The 24,578-nt window shown below is 38.6% G+C and overlaps 1 protein-coding gene across 2 annotated transcripts in view; it reads left to right on the top strand.

Moving 5' to 3' along the window:
- The window catches only part of SYNPO2 (synaptopodin 2), a 79,796-nt gene extending 66,482 nt beyond the window's left edge, over positions 1-13,314 (top strand). The window contains exon 5 of one of the 2 annotated variants that reach the window (XM_063157021.1): positions 8,564-13,314. In XM_063157021.1, the coding sequence (XP_063013091.1) occupies positions 8,564-9,127 (564 nt within the window). In that variant the 3' untranslated portion in view covers positions 9,128-13,314. Of the gene's footprint in view, positions 1-846; positions 2,482-8,563 lie in introns of those variants that run through there. The other variant, XM_063157022.1, reaches the window with a different exon arrangement.
- Positions 13,315-24,578: the final 11,264 nt, after the last annotated feature.

Raw genomic sequence — 24,578 nt, forward strand, 5'->3', positions numbered from 1 at the left:
AGATGAGTGGCTTTCAGACAAAAAGTTAAAATTTCTGCTGCAAAAATGAAAGAAAAAATTTAGTTTTTCGACTAGAACTAAAGAACTAAAGAAGAACTCTTCTTCTTAAGAACTGCTTAACTCCTCCTCCCTTCTCTAGAGGAACCACTCTTACCATGTTCTTGCTTGAGGAAAAATAATGTACTATGAAACAACCAGAAAGAGATTTCAATGAATTCTTCCTGTAGCAACATTTATAATGTAAACATTACCATCTCTTACAAGCAAGCCTCATTCTTCTGCTTTCTTCTCCTAAGGAAGAAACAAAAAATAAGAGGTTGAGGTACCAGCAGGCTCCAAAAAAACCAGGAAGTGTGGAGTTTGTGTGTGGTTCAGGTAGAAAAATTAGTGCTAATTGGCAGAGCAGAAATTTTGAGAGAAAATAGTACTGGGATTAGAGGGAGGCAAGCTGGGGGGACAAAACTCCATAAAAAAAGAGTGACTACACAAGATAAAGTACCTGTCAGAGGATTTTGAAATAATGAAGGTAAAAGAACAGCAAGAGGGGCTCTGCATATAGAGACAGCTGACTATTTCCAGACATTTCCTGATTTTTGTTTTTGTTGAACTCTGAGAAAAGGTGACAAGCAGTTATAAAGAGAACTTCACACCAGGTGATGGGATCTGGGAGGAGCATTGCTTATCAAGTATCCAGGAGGAGAGCTCAGCAAAGGACCAGCCTGACCCTTGTGTGCTGCTCCAGCTGTTCTGGAGTGGGGAATGCTCTGTACACTGTGAGGCAGGGGAACAGCAGGGAAATGACAACAACTAACACTGTGCAAAATGTTTCTCCTCTCTTTTTTCCAGGATCCTTTTCCAGATTTGCTAGCTTTAAAATTCCAAACCCTTTGGTTCTAAAAAGGTTCCCTCTTCCAGTCTTGCCTTTTTACATGATGCAACTTTCTGTACCTGAAGTCAAACAGCTGGGATTGCACTGATTGCTTTGGTGGTTTGGCACAGCAAGTGCAAATCTTTATTACACAGCTTGGCATAATGGTATTTATAATGGCTCTGCTCAGCTTGGAATGGAAACACTATATGATGAAGAAACTTGACAAGATCTTCAAAACCCTGTGGATTCACAAGCTCTGAATGAACTCACTGCTGGTAGATCTTTTGGGAAAATATGTGAGCCTGGTAATTTCATGGCAGTCTTGGTGCCCCCATCACAACTTGACAGTACCCAGTACAACAACTGGTCTTACTTTACAGTAGACATTACTTTTGCATGCCATTACATAAAGGAGAAGTTGGGATCACTCAAGAGTTATGTTTGACAAGTGGTTTTCAGGCTGGTTGCTTACTAATGGAATCCCTCCAGGTTTTCATCAAATGATTTAAAAAGTAGAAAAAATCCTGAAACTCTATGTTGAAATGATCTCTACAGATGCAGACTTGAACTCTTCCTTTACGAGCTAAGACAAACCATATGACAATAATCCCATGGGTTTAATATTTACTTCCTTAAGTAAGGCAGGGAAAGACTTTTTCTTTGTGTGCTGATCAAGTCCAGTTACCGTCTACAGCATTTAAAGGAAAAACCTATTCCTCATTGTAATGATCTTGACAAACTTTTTAATTGCAATGCACGTGAAACCTGCACAAACACCTGGGTTAATATGATAACTGCACACTCCCTTAGGCTAGAAAACTCAGCTATGAGAGAAATAACTTCCTGAATTTACAGCTTAACTATCTGGATGAAGGCTTCCTTTGTGGGGAATTAATGTAAAACCAGCATTTTCATACAAGAATCCTCATTCTTTTGTACATTTTAAAGACAGAAATCTTAAACCAGAGACTCCCCTCATAACTCCAGGCAATTCAAAGATAAGATGCTATGAAAATAACCAGGTCATTTCTAAATAGGTGTCAAGACTGGACTGTTGAACAGATGGAATGTTTCTCTTGATGTTTCCATCTAGATCTGAAACAGCAGATTGTAATGGTTTTAAGAAACATACAACAAACAGAAGAAAAGGAGGAACATTACAGAAGTAAAATACATTCCCAATCACAGGAGCACATTGGATTACAAAGGGTGACATGGAGCACAACATTCAGTTTCAGTGTGAGCTTTAACTGATTGAGAAGCAAAGAATTCAGCACATTTATAGTATAAGTAAAAGCTTCCATACAGTATAAACCTAAGGACAAATATTTTCAGGTTTTTAAAAGAAGGATTCTTTTTTCCCCAAAACCCATAAGTAACTGCTAGTGATTTTTGGCTTTGATTTGTGAGAATGCTTCTTCTCACAACCCCTCTATGCAGGTTGTTGTTGGCACATGGCTCTATACTGCAAACAAAAGCAAAATATCTGGCATCTGGGTACACTTGGTTTTCTCCCTAGAGTGCTGAAGTGGAACTGATGCAAGCATCTGATGCTGTGTATATAGAATTATGGGAAAAGCAATATTAAACACTGCTGTTTGGATTGCAAAGTGAGGCACTTGGAATTCTTGTTGCCTGTGTCAACTTAATCCAATCTCCTTGGTTTGTGTGGCCAGAATATCTGCAATCATTGCAAGGATTCCCATCTGACAAACAGCTCTTTGCTTTGTTTTGACATCATTCCATACTCAGCACCATTCCTTACTCAATGCACACTCTTCAAAGGGTGCCTTTCATTCTGAATGATTTTCTTACTGATTTCTGCTGCTGGCACCCAAACCATTCAGAAGCTAGGGTTCATCTTTGCACTGTTGCATTCTACAAATGAATAAATAATGCACAGCTTGAGCAGCACTGACACCAGGGCACTCTGTGGCCCTGGGTGTCCAGTTCAAGGCACTTCAAGGCACCTCCAGAGCCCAGCAGCACATGCAGCAGTTACTCTGTCAATGTGATCCTTAACATCCCTCTGTGAGTGTTAACAGCTGGTAGACTCCAGGTGGAATTCCAGAAAGGGAGCCCTCAGTGACCAGCTATGAATTCCAACCCACAAAATCACCTTTTTTTACAATCTACTCCTGTGTTAGAGAACCCTAATATTTCCTAAATGAATCCCTGAATTGGTGGGGCAGAAATCCTGAAATTTAATCAAAATGCATCAGCACTGGGCAATGGTGCTTTCATTCCAGAGCTTTGGAAGAGATGACCTTCCAACTTCCCTAACATTGCTTCAAGGCAACTTTTTAAGAGCCAAAATAAAGCCTGGAATTCCATCATGGAGCACACTGTAACAGGGGGGTTGAACCACCAGATGCTTGTAGGAATGAATGAATAAAACACTCATACCTCACAGGATATGGGTCTGGAACAGGCTGTGCTCCTGTTGAGCCTGCATAAAGCTCTCAGCGTGAATGTTCACACACAGGGACATTTACACTGAAATATGGGACACTTCAGACACAAAGGTTTGTGTCAAACCAGTTCTAAAGCAGGCACGGGTACCACATCTCAAGGTAGAAAGGTCAGAAAACAGGGCCAAGTTTGCACTGGTAGCTGTGCAATGTAAAATCCAGCAGGTGGCAGCAAATATTGTTCATTACAAGAAATAAACTGTTTATTCCAAGGAAATCTAAGGCACCTATGGCCAAAAGTTTCAGACATTTGCTTTCTGTAGGCATAAATGTACTGTGTTTAGAGAACTGCATATGGATAAAGATTAAATTATAATGAAAAGCTGGTTTTCTTTCATATGCACAGGTCCAAAATGACCTAACTAATTTATCAAGTTAAAAGACAAGTTAGCAACAGTCTTTTGGTTTTTAAGCACACAGGCATTTCGCAGAAGTGAAGGCCTAATCTAATAATTTACTTTCCTTTTCTAAAATTAATTGACAGCTAAAAATGACTTTATTTTCAAAGGCAAAACTTTTCACAAATTTTGTCACAAATCTTATGTGAGTTGCCGCAAAACTTATGTGAGGTGGCTGACAGTAACTGCTTCCTTAGTTTGTATACAAATTATGAAAACAAGATTGTTCTCACCTGAAATAACACCACATTTAGAAACAATTTGAATTTAGAATAAATTAGATTCCAGTCCTAAAATTCCCTATAAAGTTTCAGAATCACGCCTTGACAAGACAGCTTCGAGGAAGACAAGATCAGGCCTGAACTGTGTGATTCTAATTTATTCCTGGTCTCAGTACAGCCACTGACAAGGTTTTAGTTGTTAGACAGGTGAGATTCCCTCCCCAGCCATTAGTCAAATTTCTTCATTCCTATTTTAGTCTACTGTAAAATATTTCAAGAGTTTCAAATAAAAATTATTTTCCCATTTTATTTCAAAACTTTTGGTAGTTGAATTGTAAAATAGCTGTAGCATTTACTGCAGAGCTGGCAGCATTTCTGAGAGAAAATATGTTTTCATTACATAAAGTTTAAATAATAAATGGTTTGGGGAAAAAAAAAAGCTTTAATATTATTAACAATATGTCTCTCTTCAATACTCAGCTCAGTTAAAAAAGCTGAACTGCTTCTTTCATGTTAAAAAAACAGAAATAAGAAAAGAATTGAAAGGCATAAAAATTCAGTATAATTTATTGTGTCCTAGCATTTTCTCAGTGATTTGGTTTCTGGAGAGGCCATTGCAAGCCCATAGAAGGCCAAAGGAGAAATGCATCATTCTGGGCTTCAGAGTCACTTTTTGATATAAAACAACTGTTTTATCTGCTTCCTCCTCCTTTGTCCCTTTCTGTGTAAACAGCATCCAGGCACTATTGTTAACTCGGATTTTAATGTGCTTTGATATGGGATTAAGGACCAGGACCATAATGAAAAGACAAAAATAAAATTGCTTTAATGACTTAGACACGAAGGTCCAACTTTTTCAAATGACTTCATTAGGGAGGAGTTTATGTGGAGAGAGTTTCACTGGACTATTCAGAGCCCAACCCAATTTTGTGTTCTTGACTGGCAAAACAGCAGTTGTGGTTTGTAAACACACACACACAGAGTTTTCTCGTACTGAGATGTTCCACCTGAGACACAAAAACAGCTGCTGGGGAATCATTTCACTACGTAGTACTACACATTCTTATTTAGCCTGGAAAAGGAAAAAAGACCTTTCTGACTCCTGCCTTTAAAATTTGCACTATTTATGAACCTAAGTACTGTTCTTTTTGTCTTGCATCTTTTCATAATTAAGAAGAAAATTGAAATAGCTGTAAGTTCCAAATAAGCCATTTTTCCCTGACAATTGGTAAAGATACCATTAAATCAAAGGCAGACAGTCACACTTATCCATCTTACATTAACTAGATCTGTACATGCACACACCTAAGTACTGCTTTTATGTTCATTTGCTTATGTATGGAAATAGTTCCTTTTGGAAGTAGTATTATATAAATATTAGTTTTTATTAACACAGATCTTATAACTACCAGAGATTCTTGCAGTGTCATGAATGTTTGCTTCAGTGAGCAGTTTATAACTAGTTTGCATTGTCAAAATCAGTGTTAATCTAAAACTAACCTAAACAGTTTAATCTGTTTGCACAGACACTTAAGGCACTCAACAGCTGACAGGATTCTTTGATGGCAAAGGGCAACACTAAATAGCCCTTCCTCTTCTTTACATTTAGGAATCACTTTCCCTTCAATAACTATTGCAGAAAAAGGTCTTTCCCTATGAAAACATTCAGGAACTGGAATAGAGTAAATTAATCAATGTAGAGGGTTCTAGCTTGTCTTGCTGCATAATTCTAGTAACTGTTTTACCACAAGGTCATAGGAATAAAAAAGGTGATAAAGTAATAATTCTGGTAGCATTTCACTTTTCTCTTCTTCCTTGATTTCTGAGGTGAAGAATGGAAAATCTCTACCCCTCTTTTTATTATTTTCTTATAGCTTAAGGGAGAAAGAAGGGAGAGTAATTATTCTCTAGTTACACTTCATGTTTTTCATTGTGTCTGGGGTTTGTGCATTGTTTCTAGTACATGCTTGTCAACAGATGTATCTCTAGAATTTAAATATAAAGGGGAAATGTTAGAAAGTATTAGCATCTCTGGCTGCTGCTGTCCAGCAGATGAATGATGAATTGGAAGTTGCCTTAATTCCAGAATTTGTTAGCTTGAAGGGGTTGAACACCAAAGTAGTGTGTTGGTTGGTTGGTTGGTTGGTTGGTTGGTTGGTTGGTTGGTTGGTTGGTTGGTTGGTTGGTTGGTTGGTTAGTTAGTTAGTTAGTTAGTTAGTTAGTTAGTTAGTTAGTTAGTTAGTTAGTTAGTTAGTTAGTTAGTTAGTTAGTTAGTTAGTTTTCTCTTCCTCAAATTCCTTCAGGCCCTCCTTTTCGAATTTGCAAGGTTCCTCCTTTGTACTTCAGCCTTCTTCCAGGTAAAATATCTGGAATGCTGTTTACCCTCACAGTTTTGTCCTCTCACAATCCAAGAAGATAAATATTAGTTAAACCTACACACTGTTCAGTCCTTACTTCAAGGAGGCAGAGACTATCCTTACTTTACAAAAGCTAGAGGAAACTGATGTGCATTTTCACATTTTGGAATTTCAAAGTTAAAACCCAGCCTAAAGTCTTTAGTCTAAATAAGAGTCCTCAGACCTTTTTTTTCTAAAGACAAGCTATCAAGTGGGAAATGGAAGACCAGACCAGGACTTCTACATAAATAATACAATAGAATGATTCATTTTGATAAAAAGGTAGTAAAACACACTTAATAACTCACCATTCTCTGATTAAACTCTGTCAAAGAAAATTAGTTCCTGCTTTATAACTTATGGTTACACGAAAAAGAAACTTCCATAACTTGATGATCTCTGGAGTTTTTCTCTGAACAGGACAGACTCAACAGTATCTTCATCTAAAGGTCTTGAAAAGACAGATATCTTATCCAACACTTGTTTAAACAGTATCATTTCTCTCTGCATCTCTGAAAACCTACAAAGTACTCACAGGGCTTTGAACAGATATTTCCATTGAAAAAGGGGAACTTTTGTGCAGTAGAACTCTCCTGAGAGGAGCTTACACCAGTAGACTGATGAGGTGGGCCTGTTTGATCAACTACTTCATCCCTCTCTATGACCTTATCTTCTTAATTGCTTTATATTCTTAATAACCACCTAATTTCTTGTGGTTTGGGTTATCTGATTACTTTCTAACATAGGGGGGTGTGTGGGTGGGATTGATAATGTTGGGGAGTTTTCTCTCTGAAAATGCAAACTGGAAATAGCTGATCATAGCTAAGAGATGACAGGACAGTCCTGTCATAAAGCATCAGTTGTGAAACTTGTCAAAACTCTCATGACATAACCTCTGAGTGTCACTACACTTTTTAAAAGAGATTCAGGCTAAGTATGACCCAACTAACTGAAAATTATGAAATCTGAAGTCTCTTCCTCAGTTTCCATCTCTCATACAAAAGGCTGATATTACAACATGATTTAAAACCTGAAGCAGTGGTCGTTCAAGTTTTTTAAGTGCACCAAAGTCCTGTGGCAGAAAAATTTAAAATGTGACATTTCTATGTGAGTCTTTGCTAGATCAGCTATATTTTGAATGATCACACACCTGGTTAGCTGCTCTGTAGTTCATGCTTACAGTGATTTAAGTTTGGGAAGCTCATTAGGAAAAGGAATGCAGGGCAATGTCATTCAGAGTAAATTCTAGCAAAGTCTCTGGCAAAAAGAGCCAGGAATTTCAGAGCAGATTTCAGAATTAAAGTAATTTAAGCCTGAGGACATGAATCAATGAGTGTGAATCAGTGAGTTTAGGATTCACATTTGTAGAAACTGTAAGAACAAGGTAATTTGTGTGACACAGAGAGCAGGTCTGGCTTGGGGACAGGCTGTACCTGCTTTGTGCGCTGCCAAATGGCTGCTGCAGCAGAACCTTCTCACAAACACAGTTTCTGTTTCAAAGTGCTGCATTACTAAGAAGATTAGGATTTGTCAAAAATGAATGGATTGCTCCTATAAGTGGGTCGGAATGTACTGAAATTCCGAGGGCATTGCCTTTTAAAGAAGCCAAAAGTAGTGTCATGTAAGGGTATTAAGTGAATGATTGCATTAACGCCTCTAATTGCTTGTGCTCACTTTTGTGCCCCAAAAAGAGAAAACTGGGATCAGTCTAATAATTTTTGAGTAAGAAAAGCCTTTCTTAAAAGGAGATGGCCAAAGATACGTTCTTGGACAGATGTCCTAGACAGAGCCTGTTATCAAATAAATTAGGCTGTGCCTAATGTTAGAAAGAATCTTGTAAACACACACAGAACTGTCACAACATAACTCCCTTCTGCATTAAGAATGGTCTTTTCAGAGCAAGGCACACCAGCTAAGTAGTGGGAAAGCTGCACAGTTGCCAATGCCACTGTACTTTTTCAGTAAAAGTCTCTCTTTGGTCTGCTTGCTTTCCTCAAAAATTCAATTTGCTGTGTCTTTGTTCCTGTTTCTTTCTCTGCCTCCTTTCTTTCCAGTAAATTAAAGTTCTAAAAGATACCCATAGACATAAAAAGGGACTGCCAGAATGTCACATCCCTTCAGTGTCTTTTGTTCCAGTTTGGAAGTGAAGAGAAGGATCTTCCTTTCTTGCTGCTTAATAACTGTATTTGGTATTTTGTTTTCCTAGGGAAGGAGCAGTGGCCGCTCACTATCGCTTCCTGGGAGACCTTCCTCATTCATCCCTCGAGCCATGTCTCCCACTTCTCCTCTTGTATTTCAGCCTGCCCCTGACTACTTCAGCAAGCCAGACACAGCAGCTGACAAGCCTGGCAAGAGACTGACTCCCTGGGAAGCAGCAGCCAGATCTCCCCTTGGCCTAGTGGATGAAGCTTTTGGCCCCCAAAGCATGCAGGAATCCGTTGCTGCTAACGTGGTGTCGGCTGCTCGCAGGAAAACGCTTCCTGAGCCACCAGATGAATGGAAACTTAAAGTTGCTTACGAGCCCCCAGCCCCGAGTGGTAGCGTAGCCTCACTGGGAGGGAAGCAATCAGGGGTTCTGTCACCCCAAAAAAGCTCCCTGTCCGCCCCAAGTGCCCCGCAGGCTGGCCCTAAGCTGCAGTATCCCTACTGCACTCAGCGCTCCACAATGGATCCCGATATAATGTCCATGGATTCCAGGTCTGACTATTGCTTGTCAACAGCTGATTCAAACTACAATCCACAGCCAAGGGGATGGAGGCGTCCAACATGAGCAGCTGAAGGGCCTGGGGCATTTTCCCTTCCTCCAGCTCAGCAAGCCCTAAGATATGAGTTGGAGAAGGAAAGTTTCTTGCTGGCCTGGTGATATCTGAAGTAAAAAAACGAGGAGACAAAATTGAATGGAGCACAGTTTTCACATGACTGCAGCGCTAGCAGCCTCTAGAATAGACTCATTTTACACCTAAGATTGTTCTGTTTGTCAAAAGGCAAAAATATGCATTTCTTGGGGTGAGGGGGGAGATGAAAGTGGGGCAATCCATGTACTCGATGCAAAAATCTAGCAAGGATGTACAAAGTGACAGCAAAAATGCTTGCAGTTAAGCTAATGTGAAAAAAAAAAGTAAAATAAGGGCATTTTAAAACCAAGAAGTATTTTACAGGATCTTGCAGGTTTTCTGAGTATGTTAGGCATGAGTTCTAAGTTACTAAATATAGTCAGATTTGCAAAAGTTCTAATGGAAGTGGAAGACTTTGAAGCACTGGCTTATTTGCCATATGGTTTTTTACTGCATTTCTATAATGAGTTAAGAAAGTAATGCCATGAATATTCTTACTATGGCAACAGTTAAAACACATTTGTGGCAATGGTACCTGAAACACCACAATATGTAGATACAGGAAATCATACACAGGCAATCATTTCAGATAGATTTCAAGACAGTTCCAATGAAGTTTTACATCTCGTAATTAATGTCAAAACACCAGGAAGAGAGGCATTGTTAATAGAGATCAATACCATGATACTTGAACAACAAAAGACATGAGGAGTGTATTTAAACTGGATTGCAAGATATTTTTGTAATTAACTATCAAACAATTCAGAGGCTGAACAGCCTTTATTTCTCTGTGAAATGCACTATTTGCTGAGCATTTACTGCTCCAGTTCCTGGTAATCCAACTGGCTGGGCAGTTATTTGTGTTTCTAAGGTAGCTTAATGTTTAGAAAGCTTTTGAGTTGTATCCTCAGTTGGGAAGACATAGATAAGTTGTTTAGCAAGGACAGTTCCTGCTCTAGAAGCTGGCATGTGGCAGAGGGTTCCTGATATGTGGTGCAGGGTGTGAGTCTAGGAGCAAATATTTGGGTGGTTGGTTATACCTAAATGATGCTGATGGATCTGAAGGAATGCTGAGTAATTTTTGCTGGTGAGACATTCCTTGCATTTGCAGCTTATTTAAACAATAGAAATATGTGGCTAAAAATGTATGTATTCCAGGCTTCCTGGGTAGTTTAGGTGTTGTTAAAGCATTAAATGAACACCCCGAGTTTTACGAAATGTTGTCAATCCTCCTTATTCTGTTAGGAATTCTTGAAGGATCTGTCAAGCACAGTCAGCTGAAATTACTGCAGCAGCACTATTAACTCTCCTTAGTTTCAGTAAGGCTGTCACTGTGAGTGAAGGGATTCAATTAGAAAAAACTAAAACACATATGCAGCAAGAAAAAATATAGCACAAAAAATTCCCATCTGCAAAGAATTTTCACTTAGAGCAATTATAAAATGAAGGAGAAAGGAAAATGAAATCCAAGTTCAGTTGAGGTGGAACTTCCCCTAAAAGCAAATAATTACAGGAAAAAATATAGCCTTAATGAGTTTAAGTTGGCAGAAATTCTGTATCCAAACAGAAGTCTCCCTAAAATTCAACTGTTCTTTCTGACCAGTCAGGAAATGAAGATGAGAGAGTGGTAAACTTTTAGAATATGATCATATGCTATAGCACTTTACAGATTTATTTCATAATATGAATTTCCAAAAAAAAAAAAAAAGTGATTTAGAAAAATTACATGAACAAGGCTGCCATGATATGCCTGAAAATAAGCTTTGCACCTCAGAGTTATATATGCATATAATCAGAGTAATTTTTCCTGTGACACAGGCAAAAATAGATGTCTCTCTGCAGAGTCACTTTATGTCCCCTTCTATCACAATTGGGAATATTCCACCAGTGGGACTGTGGAAGTCCCCTTAGCCTTGAGGGCTTATCCTCACAGCTAAACCTATTGCCCTGGAAGTACATGCCAAATCCTGACTTAATTTCAGTTAAATTATAAATCAAATTGAAATTCAGTGAAATCTATAGTTCAAGGTCACCAAGGCCTTAGATATTCAGTAAGTACCAATGCAATGCATTTCACAGAAGGCCTACATTCTGAAAAGTGCATGCTTCTTACATATTTTGCTGACCTGTGGTCCATATTACCATAGCAAAACATGTTCCTCTTTCCAGGCCAAGTTCAGATTTCTGCTTTTAACTGTTTCCTTTATGTCATTAGAAAGAAAAACAGATTAATGAGTTTGCATTAAAGCATATTTTTACCCAACACCATTATTTTAATTCTAAGAATTGGACACCTAACTTTTACATTCCCATTGAAAGTAGTGGTGTGAATTCTGAGGTCATGCATCTATCAGAAGAAAATGTGTGCTTAATTTTAAGGTACATGCAATTAAAAATTGCCAAAAGTGTTTTTAAATGTTGATATTGCAATAAAAGTTATGATACCAAGTGATCTTGGAAAGGCTTTAATGCTGTGATCACATGGCTTTACAGGAAAAGATTCTCTAGGATGAAGCCCTAACTCCCCACCGCAAATAGGCAACAAACATGGAAGTGAAGAGTTTCAGACAGGATCACTGACTTTCTGTCAACTCCCCTAGAACAAAAACTGTGCAGCCCTATAATTTCATTCTCTTCACGAGCAGGAATTAATCTCTGAGTACTTCTGTGAACATGATAATCCCTGACGCTGGAGTTTCATGTAACTTTGTATCATATCATAGATTAATTTGGGTGTTTAATATGACCTACTCCAGATTTCTTTTTTTCCTCCTGCTGAGGATTTCCTAGCTCTCTTTCCCATGTGGATTCTCCCCTATCTAATATGGAATGACTTCCCAGTGCAGCATTTCCCTCAATAGCAACACTGGGAAGTGGATCTGGCCTCCCCGACACCGTCTATTTTTACAAAGTCTGTGGGCAATGGATTGTCTCTGAGATCTGTTTCTGTGCTGCAGAGAAATGGAGCTAATAAACAATTTTGAAGTTATTAATGGGAGGGCAGACCTGAGGGCAGGCATGCAGACAGATCACATAGCCTTGTTTGGAAGGAAATCAGGCTAAATCCAGATTGAGATCATGTAGTGATTTCAAAGAAAGCAGCAGGACCAGACCAGTAAATGAAATATTAATGCATCAGAGCTTTAGAAGGACCCCACCGCATTTTTCACCTTCTGTCCTTCACCCCGTTACTCCACTAGCAAAGCATCTTTCTATAAAATAGTTGTGACTGTTGTGTGTGAGTTCTGAATATATTAATGCAAGTATTTCATACATTTGCTTTTGAATGCACAGATCTGCTCAGTAAATGTGAGGAAAATATTCCCTTGATATTTTAAATCATTGGCTTTGTGCTCACCCTCAGAGGTGTCTCTGTTAACATGCAGAGCATTTGAATACACAATATAATTGAAAATTAGTTTCCTTAGTTATGTTAGATGATGATGTTCACAATCTTGTTCATAGTTTGTTTTCATTTTGGTGTGCTTTAACACAACCAAATATCTATTTACACTGCATTTCTGCCTAGTAGCAAGAGACTGTGTTATCTTTATAGAAGACTTTTCACTTCTAAAGACTTTTGCTCATTGCAGAGGACACTTTATTTGACAGTGCATGCCAGCGATGTAAATTGTATCACATAATAAAGTGATTTGACCAATCAGATGAGAAACAATTTTGTTTTCCCTAAATTCTTTTCTGTTTGTTTAAATAATCTGAACCCAAGTAAAGCCTAATCTCTTTTTTTCTGCACCATTTTTAGACTCACTGACTTTGCCTGTCAGTGACCTCGTGCTGGTCTGAGCTTCTAGAAGCTTAAATCAGTATCAGGTCAAAAGGCAACTTATCAAATTTAGTGGAATTTCATTTCCATACTGACTAAGCAGGGGAAGGAAACACAGTGAAGTACAATCTAGCCAGGTTACATAATACAAACAGAACAGTTTTTATTGTTTGAACATTTTCAGCCCAACCACAAAAATCTGCAACTAAAATCTACTTACTGTACTTGTCTACTTTACTTGCACCTAACCCTCTGTTTAGTTCCTTGTACACTGCTGTATTCTCATTGTTTGAAACTTACTGTTCAAGCGTGAAATAAATATTGTGAATAAATTGTGAACCCAGTCTGTACACTAGGAAGGCTATTTGGATAAATAGCTCTTCAGGAAATAAGGCCAGCATATACAATCTAGCTGAGGAAAGTCAGATCAGATTTTCACTATACACATGAAATGAATCCCAAAGCAGTTTTTGCATTTGTACAGCAAGCAGTATTTTGTCCCCAGTACAAGAAAAATGATTAATGCATGTAAAACTCAGGGAACTGAAAAAGCTCCACAATAGCATTTTAAGAGCTTTGCTCTACAAAGGATTTACAAGGTTATAAGAGAGCCAGTACTATTCATTTCCACAGCTACATTTCCATTCTTTGGTAAGTTCTAAAATACATCATAAAGAAAGGAAGCATAAGCCACACTCGCATTTTAACATAACTCCCTTGAGTCCTGTAATTGGCAACAGATTAAAAATCTCCCTGCCAGGGGAACAGTCATAGGTTTTGTAGGATGTTTCACTGTGCAGAGAATGTACCCTGGGTTTCTTGGAATGCCCTCGATTTTCTGGTGCATTCATCAACACTTAAGAGCATTTAAAATGACTCCAGTGTAGCAGATTTCTCCCTTACTGAATGTGAGGCTGATGGAATGGGGAATTTTAAGTCCAGAGAGGCAGACATTTCCAGGCCAGTGTCTGGTTTTCCTCAAACTGAACATTTGTGCTTTGAAATTGTTCCCTGGGTATATTACTGGACCTTAAAAAGAAGCCTTGTGTTGCTGCTGAGTCAGAAACAGCACTCAAGATGCTGGAAAATGTCTGGTGTTTGTTCACACATTTTCAGTCCCAAAAAAGGACTCAAGTAATTCACACTCAAAACAAAATGACCTCGGGAGCGTTTGTGTGCGTGCACACGAAGCTGTGGGGTGTTTGTGGAGGAAGAAAGGTAATGGCCAATTAACAGATGCTCATGGAGAACATTCTGTGCTGCGCTGCAGTTCAAACAGCTGGAAGGTTCCAATACACTGACACACGTATCAAAAAGAAGGTGTTGATAAACCTCCAGATCTAATTTTATCTTTAAAGTAAATCAAAACCCAAGGGTAATTTTGTCTAAATACTGAAGAGGTTCATGACTAGTTTTTTCCCTATAAATAAGGAAACTAAAGGAAAGATATGCTAATTGCTGGACAAAAAATGTTAAATGTTGTAAATAATTTAAACCAGGCTGTAGACAAGCAGAATTTGCCCAAGGCAAAAATGGAAAATAAGAAGCTTTACAGAGTTCTAAATAATAATAGATGTATTGGTAGAGTTTCCTAGCATGAACAACCTCACAGAACTGTGGCAGCTATAAAACAATTGCCACTCTTTATATTATTAACAATTCCAAAGTAATTTTCATTTTAATTAGTCACTTCCTGATATCAATGGATGTGCTTGGGTTTAGCCTCAAAAAGTCAGTAATTTTTGAAAAATAAGAATCAATATAAAGACAGCATATTCTTAACTCTGGTATTTCTAATGTTTTGGGGTTTTTTTCTATCAGGAAGGCTTATGAGCATAAACAACAGTTTTGATCAGGTGCACATCAGCTACTCTGATTTTTAGATCTCTTCAAAACAGTTTATATTTAAATTCAAATATATGGCCTATAAAATGGCTTGTATAGAAACACAGGACTTGAAGCTCCCTGGAGAATTACTTGTATGCAAAACATAATATTTTGAAGAAGATGATCAATATTGGTAACTTTTACAGTTTCCAAGAAATTCCCCACCACAGATGCACATAATTTCATCATTTTGTGAAAGTTCAAGATTATTTTCTGTGGAGTTCACCATTCTTTACTTCCTTTGGCAATATAAAACCCCAAGAGATTTTCCATGTGGCAATAAAATAAAAATATTAGTGTAGAAATTAATAAATCTTCCTACTGAATCAGTATGCCCTGAGAAAACCCACATTTCAAAGAAACACCAAGAACAAAACAGGGCAACAGAATTCCTTGGAACACGTGGAGCAGAATCCTGTTACCAGTTAAATCAACAGGAACTTGACTAATTTACCACTTATGCCAGCAGGGCAAAGACTCCATCTCACACAGAAATATGTAGCACCACAAAACACAACAAATTTACAAGCACTGAATTGGTGTCAGCAGTTCTGTAGATTTTTGTAGCCTGCAGAATTACAAAATGTGATCGACAAAACACTATGGCAATAATCAGATTTTTAAATGTTATCTTCTGTTAGGAACTCGCTCACTCATGTGCAGAATTATGGAGAGTTAGCTGGGACTGTGCTGAGGCTCAAGTTGCTGTCTTGGCCTCCTGTATAACCAGTGTGAAGGGGCATTTTTAAAAAGAAAGTAACTCCATCCTCAAATAAATGCCTAAAATAGGTGGACTGGATCCCAGGACCCCAGGCATAGCCTTACATCACTCCAAACTCACCTAGGCTTGCAGAGGTCTGTTTGGATAATTCTGTACTTGAGAAATGGATCATCAACAGACCAGAAAAAACACCCAAGGACAGTGAAGAGATGATTGTTGTTATTTTGGGAGCCATAAAGTTATGGAAGTTTAGGCAGATGCTTTTTCAAAATCAGCTTGAAGCTTCTCAAAGGAACAGGCCAGCACTCATCTCTTCCTACACTTTAATAAGCTGCTGTTTACCCAGCAGAATTAGATACAGATCACTGTGTTTTGGATGGTTATTACTGGAGTTAGATGTGACTGCTCTGCATGTAACCTCAAATGAACAGCAGCATGAGTACAGGTTTGGAGAGCAATCCAAACAGATAACATTCAGACAGTAGCAACAGTAGCTTTGTTTTTCCTTGTGACCTTTATAATAATTTCTACTGCTCAGAATGCTCTGCCATAAACTGTGTACTGGAGGGCAGAGAACACAAAAGTAGTTAGGACTAAGTTCACAACCACAATGAGGATTATGGGCACTTCCAAGAAACTTTGTCATTTCTTTCCCCCTCAGATAATAATTTGATTATACCTTTCATATTTTTACTTCCCTGTTTTAAATTCTTGCCATTATTCACCGTCTCTTGCAGATACTACAGTGTGTATGAAATACATGATACTTTTTGACAAAGTATACAAACTTCCTGAAAAACCATAGCTAAACTAAATACAGGAAATACATTATATTGAACACTCACCTACATATACACAGAAAGCTCACAAGCCACAGAAGATGTGAGGTAGGCAGAGAGCAGGAGGGAAAAAAATAAAATCATGTTTTACCAGTAAAGCAGAAAAATTCTGGGACATTCTAGGACATGGTAGGTTTTCAAACTTCTATTTCCCTCTGCATTTTAGGGACTGGTGCAATCTCTGGAACAAGGATGGTCAGTTTGTCACTAAACACTTCAAGCTTACTTTCACAACATTATCAGGTTTATTGCTCTGAAGTTTTGCAAGCCCAAAGGACGACAAGAGGTTGGACTAAGCCTAGTGCTGTCCAACAGAGGGCAATGGTACACAATCCATACAATCCATACTATTTGCTCTCCCTGACAAAGCCTCTGTTTCAACAGAGCAACCGTGGCACAGTTAGAGATCTGTGGGGACGCCAGACACCAAGCAGTGTCATTATCAGCAGTCCACTGGAACTCAAATGCCATAAAACTTTAAAGTTTGAGCTAAATCAGATGATAGAGGAGGCATTGCTTAATGAGTCTCACACAGACTGTAGTTTATTACTCCTGACCTCAGCAGCACGGGGTGGACAGATGTCATTATCTCATTTTACCAATGGAAGAGAACCTGGAATGGAAAGAACACGTGCACTGCCCAAGGCTGTTGGGGCAATGGCAGTGCTGCACTTGGATGGGGACATTCCTGGCTCTTACCTTCACCTATAATCCACTGGTTATTTATAGCAGTCATGCATACTTCACAAGCAGCACAATTACATTCTTACAGCTCAGAAAAGGAAGAGGAAGGGAGCTCCAGGTCCTTTGAAGAAACAATCTAGTAATTCAAGAGACAGATCAAGTTATGGTCCAGACTGCCAGACAAAATTCACCAAATCCCATGACAGAGAATGTAAGGCTTTGGAGCTGTTTACTCATAGTAACCACAGCTGAGTGAACAGAGATTAACCTCAAAGGGCAGTAGAAGGATTAGTTTAAAATATCAGAATTAAAGGGGAGTCCACATTTTTTACCATAACAGAAGCCCCTGCCTTCTCCCATGTCACCATGCTAGTCTCACCTAAACTCTGTAACAAGGCAAACAAAACCCATCCAAAGGAACCAAATCTTAAGTTCCTGTTAAATCATGAGCCTACCCATGAGCTATTGCCAAATCACCACTGGCAATGTCTTCAGTCTGATGTCTGTTACTAAGGAGCGCATATTGTTTCCGTATCTGTCCCAACAGTAATGTAAAACGTACACTCAGCTGCTACTAAGGGGATCAACCCTGCCACTAAAGGGAAAAGAATGGCTCAGCCATACTCAAAGGCACCAAATGAAGGCATGTTTATGTCAGGAGTCACTTCCATTAACCTGGGGAAAAGGTGACACACATGAAAAATTATGACAGATGGTGCAAGAGTTTCTCTAGGGCCTCCTTGAAAACTGCATAAATAAGAAACTGTGATTAGTTTTAAAATGAGTAAGCAAAACTTGACCTACTTGCCACTTCTTTCTCAACAAAGTGGAGTTAACAATTAACTTCTTCTTAGCAGGTGGCATAACAATAAATGTAGATAAAATCAGTGTGCAGACAAAGTACTTTATGGACAAAAAGCTTAAAGAAAAAACATCTCTGCTAATCGACTAGCAATACTAACTCCTGGAAACAGAAACCTCCTGGAAAAGAGAGACAGAAAGTACACAAACAGAAAGCAACACAAGCACTGCTAAAGAATCTTCCTTGAATGCACAGTGGCAAGGATGACCCTAAAGGTAATGAACAAATGTAGAGTCAGTTCGTGTGATTACGTGACCACCAGCTGCAGTGATTTCCATGTAAGATACTGAGGCATAGTCTCTGGGGGAAAGACAAGGAAGTTGGCATGATTCAAATGCATTATGTGCACAGGCAAAAGTCACACACACTTTGTTTACAGCTTCCTTGCCACACAGGCCCAAGTTACCATCCACTTTCATGGCAGTGCTAAATAGCTGTTTACTTTAAGTTCTAACCATAAACACAATTCAGGGAGAACAGCAAAAATATTGGATCTGTCATCCCTAATCACCCATCCATGTCTCTTCTTTCCTATTGCACCAGAGCATGGCTATTTGCTCTAAATCAAATGTCATAGCATAAAGATAAATCCATCCCTGGGAAAAAACCTTCAGCCTTGGTATTTAAGTGTGTACATAATATACTATACATATCTTTTATTCCTAGTGCAATTCTGAGTGCACATTTCTGGAAGTTTTACTCTCCAAAGAGCCTTAATTCCTCCACCAATGATTTTTACTCTTGCAGTATGTTTTTTGAGGGGGATGGAACTATAAACACAACTCCAGACCTTTGCCAACAATAGTTTCTTGTTTCTTTTAGCTCTGTTCACTGTTCTAAGTGAAAGAGGAATTTGGAAAAGCAATTAAGCTGCAAATGTTGGCAGCTTCTGTTTGATTTGACAGATAAGCTTTATCTGAATTAAGGAGTATAAAGGTGTTGGTACAGCAAGTGTTACTCCACTGAGCACAATGCCCACATTTAGGGCAGCTCAAGTAATGGAGAAATTACTCAGGAGGGTAAAACACACATGTCTAATTCCACAATGCATTCCCATACAGTGCGAGGAGTTTTAATTCCACATCTGTAGAACATCAAGAGTAAGAATGGAAAATATCTATGGCATGGCTGGACTCTTGTAGAGGGGAAAATATGAGATGGTAGGAGTTTTGTTTGCTGCTAATCATCTAGCAATCCCATTAGTCATGGAATGCCTCTAAACTAAGTGAATCTGTGAAGAAAGAAATGGGAGCAACATTAAGAGAAAATACAGCACATTTCAGGAGTGAAATATTCCTTCTCCCATTTTAAAATAATTCTTCTTGCAAAGATGGAACTATGGATCAAAACTTGGCCTTTGATTCTTCGTATTTAAGAGCTTTGTGAGGTCACAATTAATTGGAAGCAGAAAATTACTTTTTATTAAAAAAATTTAAGGGGCAGACTGATGATGGTGTAACCCAGCAAGTATTACTTCCAACACCATTGCTCACATGGTAAAGAATAGTGTCCAACCATTGTAAATTGATTGTATATTCCAAATATCCTGTAAAATACTTCCTTTCTGTGGCAACCTGCTCTCTGATCTTTTCTGCATGACTCCAATAACAGCTAAAGGGGAAAAAAAGGGAAAAATGCCAAGAATTAATCACAAACAGATATTATCCCTAAAATACGTGCACAGTAGTACAGTAGATGTGCTCCACACAATGAAAACTATGGAAATATTTTGCACTTAAAAGGGTCAAATTGATAGGTATATTTGGGGGTAAAAAGCAACTGCGACATGTGAAAGTTTTAAAATTTATTCTTGCCTAAGTTAAAGATGCTGTATTCAGTTTCATTGACTAGCAGAGCCTTTGAAATGGGTTTGGAAACAGTGTTCAAATTTTTGAAAGGTAAGGTCATGACATGTCTTGATGACACAGCAACAAAGAAATACTACTTCTAATTCACCACTTTTGTGCTAACTTATAGAAAGAACATCTGCTGAACTACAGGCTTTCTACATTTCAGCCATGAAGTATTCTAATTAACTTCAAAGTTAATGGGTGCACCAGAAAATACCAAACAGTGGAAATGCCTCAAAGCAGAACAGCAACATCACTACCATTTAGGGAAAATTCACTAAAGATGGTTGCTAACAATTTGCACTGCTGAATGCCGAAATCAGTTCCCTACATGTGAAACAGAGGAAAAAATGCCCCAAAATCAAACTGATAGTTTGTGTTGTTTCAATGGTGACAATGGTGTTGAATTTCTTCCAAGAGGATTTTTCCCACAAGGAGACTACTTTGGTGGTGGGCGTATTTTTCCTCAGCAAAATTAACAGTGACAAGAGAGAAACTTTGAACCGTCTTTGATAATGAAAGCACCAAACAGAAAACAAGTTCAGCCAGACTATAATCTTAAAGTGAGGTCTACATTTCATTTCTGATTATTGGGAAAAAAATTACAACAGCAATACACTCTACATCTTCTCTGCTAATACTGAGTCTGCCTGTGAAAAACACCCAGAGAAGAACTTTCACAAATGCCAGAGGCAGACTTAGAGTTTTAGGACTATTCCCTTACTAATAAATAATCATTCTCTGACTTTATTCAACAAATAATATCTGAAGGCTCCTAAAACACATCCAGGTTGCCTCACAAGCCTGGCTGTTAACTGACACCCAATGCCTATAAGGTCAGCAAATATTGCATGATTGCAAAGGGAACATCCATTGCTTTGGTCACAGGATTGTCAGCTCTGAAGATGACCAGAGTTTATTTGGATGACTTCTTTACTTCTGCTACCTTCACTATGAAAGGACTTAATTTCTCAGCCAAAATTGAACAGGTCAGCAGAAAAGCTTAATTTCTAAGTAGTCAATCGTCCGAATGAATCTGATTCATTTTGCACTAAAATTTCTGTCTTTTTTGTATTGTATATTCATTTTCCAAAATACAGCATTGTGGTCTTCCAGAAGACCAAAGTAAATTTCTGTCTCTTCAGAGGCCAAATAAGGAACTGATTTTCCTTGTACAAGTAATACAGAAATAACATCTTATATATACTCTAAAAGAAAACTCAGTCTGTCCTAAGGGTGAATTTTCCTCAGACCTCTTCTCTGGAGGAACTGACATCCCAAGAGAGGATCTGTTCCCTGAGAATCATCTACATCTACAGCCTTTAACTTACTCTCCAAGGCTTCACATATCCTGAATAGAGAGAAGCAGACAGTTACTGAAAAATGTAGGTCCAGGTTTGTGGTTTGGTAACCAGCAATCTCTGCTTCAAAAGTCCTTTTGCCCAGTATCACATTGTGAAGTCTAAAAATAGCCTAGCCTCTATATTTACACTGTTGGATAAGGTAGGTCCCTAAATTCATGTTCAAAGCATGTAAATAAAAAGGACTTTGCAAAAGCCTTGAGATCTGAAAACAGTAAATGCCTAAATGTCTTAAAATCAGCCCCCTGCTCTGAAGCTTGAATGTGGTGTTGCATATGCAATTTTGGACATCTCGATTTAAATGCTTTCTAAAAACAGTCTCAATAAAGCTGGTGACTACCTAAATCAGGAATTTAGAGGCCTGCTGGTTTCTCCCAGTAGTATAGATGCTTTCTAGCTTTGCCAGCCCAAATGTTTTCATATGCAGGAGAAACAAAAGAGGGTTCAATGTTCCCCTCAGGACCCAACCGCAGGTGCCCCTGTGCTGAGTGCTCGCAGTTTCCACTGACGTTCAGCCGAGCTCTGCATGTGCTAAAGGGGAAATCTTATTTGGCAAGTGACACTACCACACAGCATTGCAATCCACTGAGTACAGAGACAAATCCTGCTTTCATCCTTCTGCAGCAGCAAAGCCACATTAGCCGACACTCCCTTCCCTGAACCAATCGTGGACATATCCTTGTTTTGATTTAAATATGTTCCTGTGCAGGAAGGGCAGAGGACGGTGATTTATTTTCACAGAAAAATATGAGTGGCTATAATGATTAATGGGAGCATAATTTTTCATAACAAACTGGGATACTAAAAAGAGAAAGAAATGTGGGACAAGTTATGTAATGTGTACTTACTGAAATATGCTTCATGTCTCTGAAAGGAGACATGAATTGCCATCTCTGGAGAGAACGCCAGCTTTGCCACTGAGGGAAAATTCAATGGCTTTAAATCACAAATCAATTCCCCCTAATTTATTCTAATTTATGGTGGAATGTCCATCAAAAGCTACTATACCCAACACCAGAATATCCACTGCATCACATATTCCCATCTCAAAAAGAGCCGTATCATCCCTGTGACACGGAGGCCTAAAACTCAGTGACACCAATGAGTCCCAGAGCTGCCTTGCCCCAAAGCCCCGAGGATAAAGCAAGGTTAGCACAGCTGCCCTGTGTCAGGACTGAAGGCTCCTGCAGACTATGAGACATTAGTCTGAATCACTTACAAATAGCAACTGTACCCAGAGGAACAAGTGTCTTGGAAAGAAACCACTGTTACCTAGGATGACACTTCTCTTGGAACCGTGCTGAAGTTTCCAAGACAGACTCACTTCAGTTCTAGGGATTAGAAGCCATGTCCACAAAATTTTTCCTCAGGGCAACACAGGAGTATCACATCATTTCTCTTTTTTTTTTTTTTCTTGTGAAACAGGATTAGACACTCGTGCACATGTCTGCATGAAGAAATGGGACTTTTAGCTGTGGTCTTATGGGGCACTGGGGCCAGCCTTCAAACTTGTATTATGGCCTACACAGTGACTTAAGAAAAGAATGCAAAATTATCCATGTCCCTTCTACTGCAGGCTGCCACTTTTCAAAGAGAACTGTCTCTTCATCCTTTATCATGGAAGCATGGGCAGAGGCTTCCAGGCTGTGAGTCCAGTGAGGGGCTGTGGGAGCTACTTTCCTCAACAGAAAAGTGCTTTTCATCTAATGGTTATAATAAAGTAGATGCTGATACAGTCTAGGGCCTTACAAAATAAGTAAATAGAAGTTACATTAGATTGTATTCTTAATTTAGAAAAAAGAATCTGCCTGGAACACAAATACACCAAAAGCAAAAAAAAAAAAAATCTACTTCAGAAGATGGTAATCTCTAGATACAATTACTCTTTATATAAAGTTTGTTATTATACAAGAAGGCAGGTTGTCCTTTCTGGAGAACAAAAAATACACATGGAATAATTCACACCCCAGTAAGTTTATTGGCTGGGAGAAAGAATTAGAGCAAGTGATAAAGGAAACCTGAGATTCTAAAGGAAGCCTGACGTTGGTAGTCAAACCAGAAGTCCACTGAAGTTCTATGCAGAGGTCCCAGGCAAGATGATGAGCTGTATAGAGGATGAAACAATGGAGGAAGAAACAGAAATAGTACAGCAAAATGCTTCTTTAATAGAACTGCTTCAGGAAAAATGTTTACAATAGCTGAAACACATCAGCAATAAAACAGGTACTGTGCTACCCTGCTGTAGAGCACTCCTTGCTGAAGACAGTGGTTACCATAAGGTATTGTATCAGCCACAGAAATGTTTTCACAGCAGGGCTGCCTTTGGCTGGCTGCCAGAACCCCTGTTTTTCAACCAAATGTTAATAACTGTTCTCTTTCTCAAGTGTGGGAAAAAAAGGGAAACACCAAAGTAAGCTTTTCCACCTTATTTGTTTTTGTTTTCTTCTTTTTTAATATAAGGCTACTTTCCTGCCAGTTTTTTTCCTATGGAAACACTTGGCCAGCTGATTCCTTCTTGGGATATGTTATTGACTATTTCCTGCTATCACAGTTCCTGTGTGTGCACAACAGTGTTCCTACTTAGCCATAACTCCATCTCAACCTCTGTGCCTTTACACTCACATGGTGTTCTCAGCTTGACAGACTTATGCTTAATTTAAAATTATTTCAGCATGAAAAGTTATATAAACCATAGTTAAACACAGGGCTTGATGGTACTCATACTTGAATGTAAAAATAATAGTCCAAATACTCTTCTTTCTGTTCAAATTTGTTTCTAGCTCTACAAACTTTTATTTGCTCTTTCAGGTTACTTTTCTGTTGAACATGCTTCAATTAGTCCAGTCTTGCTTTGGAGCTGTAACCCCCAGTGATCAGTAGACCCAACACACACAAAATTGAACCGGTAGGATCAGGAGCTTATTTATTTTTAAACCAAAAATTATTTTCCCTCACCCCCAGTATTCTCAGCTTTGTTTACCAGTGTTTACCACTTTAAGGCTGATTTTAAGTGGCGGCATTTTACTCTCCTGCTTATTTTGAGGAGTTCACACTGTCTTGACTTAAAAACAAACATATGAACTACACACCACATATGAAGGAACTCACCCTGCTCATAACAAAAGTCTCTTGTCCTCTCTGAATTAGTTTCAAACTACTTAGATTATAGAAGTTAGATCAGCAAGATGCTTGCATCATGTGTAGTGCCAGCATCACAAGCCAAGCTGGTAGCTGTCTTAACAGAGAGAAAAGAATTCAATGCGTATGAAGGCAGCAAGTTTGGCTTTTTTCTGAGTAAGGAACAGCAACGCTGTTAAGATGTCAGAATTTAATATAAAATTTTAAGGCTTTTTTGGTTTGTTTGTTTATTTCCAGCTCCTGCATTCATAAGAACTTGAG

The sequence above is a fragment of the Melospiza melodia genome, chromosome 5 (assembly GCF_035770615.1).
Source record: "Melospiza melodia melodia isolate bMelMel2 chromosome 5, bMelMel2.pri, whole genome shotgun sequence".
Classification (NCBI taxonomy): domain Eukaryota; kingdom Metazoa; phylum Chordata; class Aves; order Passeriformes; family Passerellidae; genus Melospiza; species Melospiza melodia.